At 39.8% G+C, this 2500-nt stretch overlaps 1 protein-coding gene across 1 annotated transcript in view; it reads left to right on the top strand.

Annotated features, from left to right (window-relative positions):
• Positions 1-164: 164 nt before the first annotated feature.
• LOC144961595 (acetylcholine receptor subunit alpha-like) overlaps positions 165-2500 on the top strand; it is a gene marked incomplete at its 3' end in the record, with an annotated part of 3613 nt that continues 1277 nt past the window's right edge. Inside the window, exon 1 of the mRNA XM_078894728.1 lies at positions 165-226. Coding sequence (XP_078750854.1) covers positions 165-226 — 62 coding nt within the window. The remainder of the gene's footprint in view (positions 227-2500) is intronic.

The raw sequence follows: 2500 nt of genomic DNA, 5'->3' as shown, positions 1-2500 counted from the left end.
GGGTGGGGAGGAAGGGGGGGGGGGGGAGTCCACTTACCATGGCGGACAATAAGGAGCAACAAATAGCAGTGTCACATTAGCCGCATTCCATCTAGAACGCCATCTGGTTAACAACACCAGACAGGTGAAGGGTTGGACAACCTTATCACTAATGGTCAGCGCTAATGACCCATGGTCAAGGAGAAGCCATTAAGATCGGAATCCAATGTGTTCGGAGAACTATCAGGTATCTACGCTGGCGTTGAGTGAACAATTCATCCCATATTTAATTTGAGTTAATCTTATTAATAATCAATGTTTTAAAAATTGAGCTTTTATATAGCGCAATAGGGAATGAGATTAGAGGAAGAGTAGCGTCCCTTGATTGGACGTCACCCATAGTCTGTGACGTCACCGGCGGAAAAGTTATTAGATAGAGAACGTCATATTTGTTGTGCGCATGCGTACAACCAACATGACTTTTCCGCACAGACTATGGGTGACGTCCAATCAAGGGGCGCTACTCTTCCGCTAATCTCATTCCCTATACCCACTAAAAGAGCTCAAAGCGCTTTACAATTAAAGATATTTTCCACTTCCGAAAAAACACCAAGGTTAAAAGCTTATGTATCAATTGAATTAAATACAAGACTAAGAGAGTTATAATTTTTCTTAACCCTTTCCTTACCAACTACAGGAAAATCGTCACATTCGTTACGATACAACCAACATTTTTATTATTCAAATTTCTTTTGTACATCATAAAATTTAATGAAAATAAATATCTAGTGTGTTGAAGAGTATATTTTGCTACAGAAATTATTTATCGCAAGAACTTTTCGCCATTATGTCTGAGTTATAACAAATCTTTTTTGTGTTAGTTGGGTATGAGGTTTTGGGGAAAATCCTGAAAATAGCTGGTGAAATTTGAGAGGCTTCGGATGGGAACAATACAGACAATAGACGTTTCGGGTACAAACTATTCGTCAGCAAAACAATGAACAAATTAATGTGGAAAAAAAAATAAAATGCAATATGATATATAATTCATTTTCTTTTATTTGTTTTCCACGTTAATTTGAATATTGGAGTGTTGACGAAGGGTTTGTACCCGAAACGTCCATTGTCTATATTGCTCCCATTCGAAGCTTCTTTATTTTAATTCTTTCGTTAGTAAAAGCTCTTTTATTGCGATTTTCCATGACACCAAGAGTCACGGCCCCCAAGACCAACTTTTTGTGTGTCGATGTGGTCTAGTGGTATGACACTCGCCATCGGATCGGAAGGTCCTGGGTTCGAGTTCCGATCTGAGCGCCCATAGTTGAATCCTTAAAAAGGGTCTTTATTCACATCCTCTTTCGTTCTCAGCTTCTTTTATCCACAGTGCAATATCCACTAAACGTGCTCAAAGCGCTTTCCAAAGGGTCCCTGACAAACAGCAACACGAACCATGTAGAACGAGACAAGATACCTGTAAGGCGATATTATAATGTTTCGAACAGAGACAACGCTGTTAACCACCAGGAACTCATTTTACACTTGTGTACGGCGAGAGATTGTGATTAAAGAGCGTTTAGCCAAGGACTCAACTATGCGCAAGCCGAGCGAGGCTCGAACCCACGACTTTCCGATTCGAAAGCGAGTGTCACACCACAAAACCACATAGCCGCACTAGCATGCAGTGACGTCATCGAATAATCCCGGTGGTTTCCATCATGTTTTTATTTGATTTACTCTGGAGGAGAATTTCGTCGATGACGCAATAAAAGTGCAGACTGAAGACTTTATGGTATTGATGCTATGCCATTAACTAAAATGTTCACAACATCCGTCAGCCGGATATACCGTGCCAACACCAAAATAATGTGTAACCTTAAACGTTTATAGCCTGATTAACAAAATTTAATGAGAACTACTCATAAAAATGGCTGACTAAATACAATAACAAAAAGGTGAGTGAAGTCAATTTCCTTCCCTCTATACCCCCCCCCCCCCCACCCACACACACATACATACACATATATCGGGTGCCTTAATTATTTTTGGCTGTTATCTTACATCAATAGATAGAATTACCGGATGGCAACGGTGTGAGTTTCTTAGCATAGCTCATACTATGTAGATAGTGTGAGCTTGGCAAAGAACCTCACAACATTGCCATCCGGAAGTATAACGGACCACACACACACACACACACACACACACACAACTACGTGTAACCTTAAACGTTAATAATCTGGTTTATACAGTTTAGTTAGAATTACTCATTAACTCGGAGGGCAAAAAGCAATAACGAGGACCTGAGTGACCTCATCTTCGTTCTATCTATACCAACTCCCAAATAGGTTTTTAACAGTCATGACGTCACTTCCCTCGTAAAGACGTATGGTAACTTAGTAACTGACTCTAAATTAACGGAACAATAGCGGACGCCCTTATGAAATGTTTCTCCGACGAGCATAAAAGTGTATCCAGAGGAGAAAAACATTGTAAATATGATCTTATTTGACTTTTATACATT

The sequence above is a fragment of the Berghia stephanieae genome, unplaced genomic scaffold (assembly GCF_034508935.2).
Source record: "Berghia stephanieae isolate SIO BIC M18660-M18661 unplaced genomic scaffold, UCSD_Bste_1.3 scaffold321, whole genome shotgun sequence".
NCBI classification, from domain to species: Eukaryota; Metazoa; Mollusca; class Gastropoda; order Nudibranchia; family Aeolidiidae; genus Berghia; species Berghia stephanieae.
The sequence above is the reverse complement of the archived record's forward strand: the minus strand, read 5'-3'. Positions and strand labels throughout refer to the sequence as shown.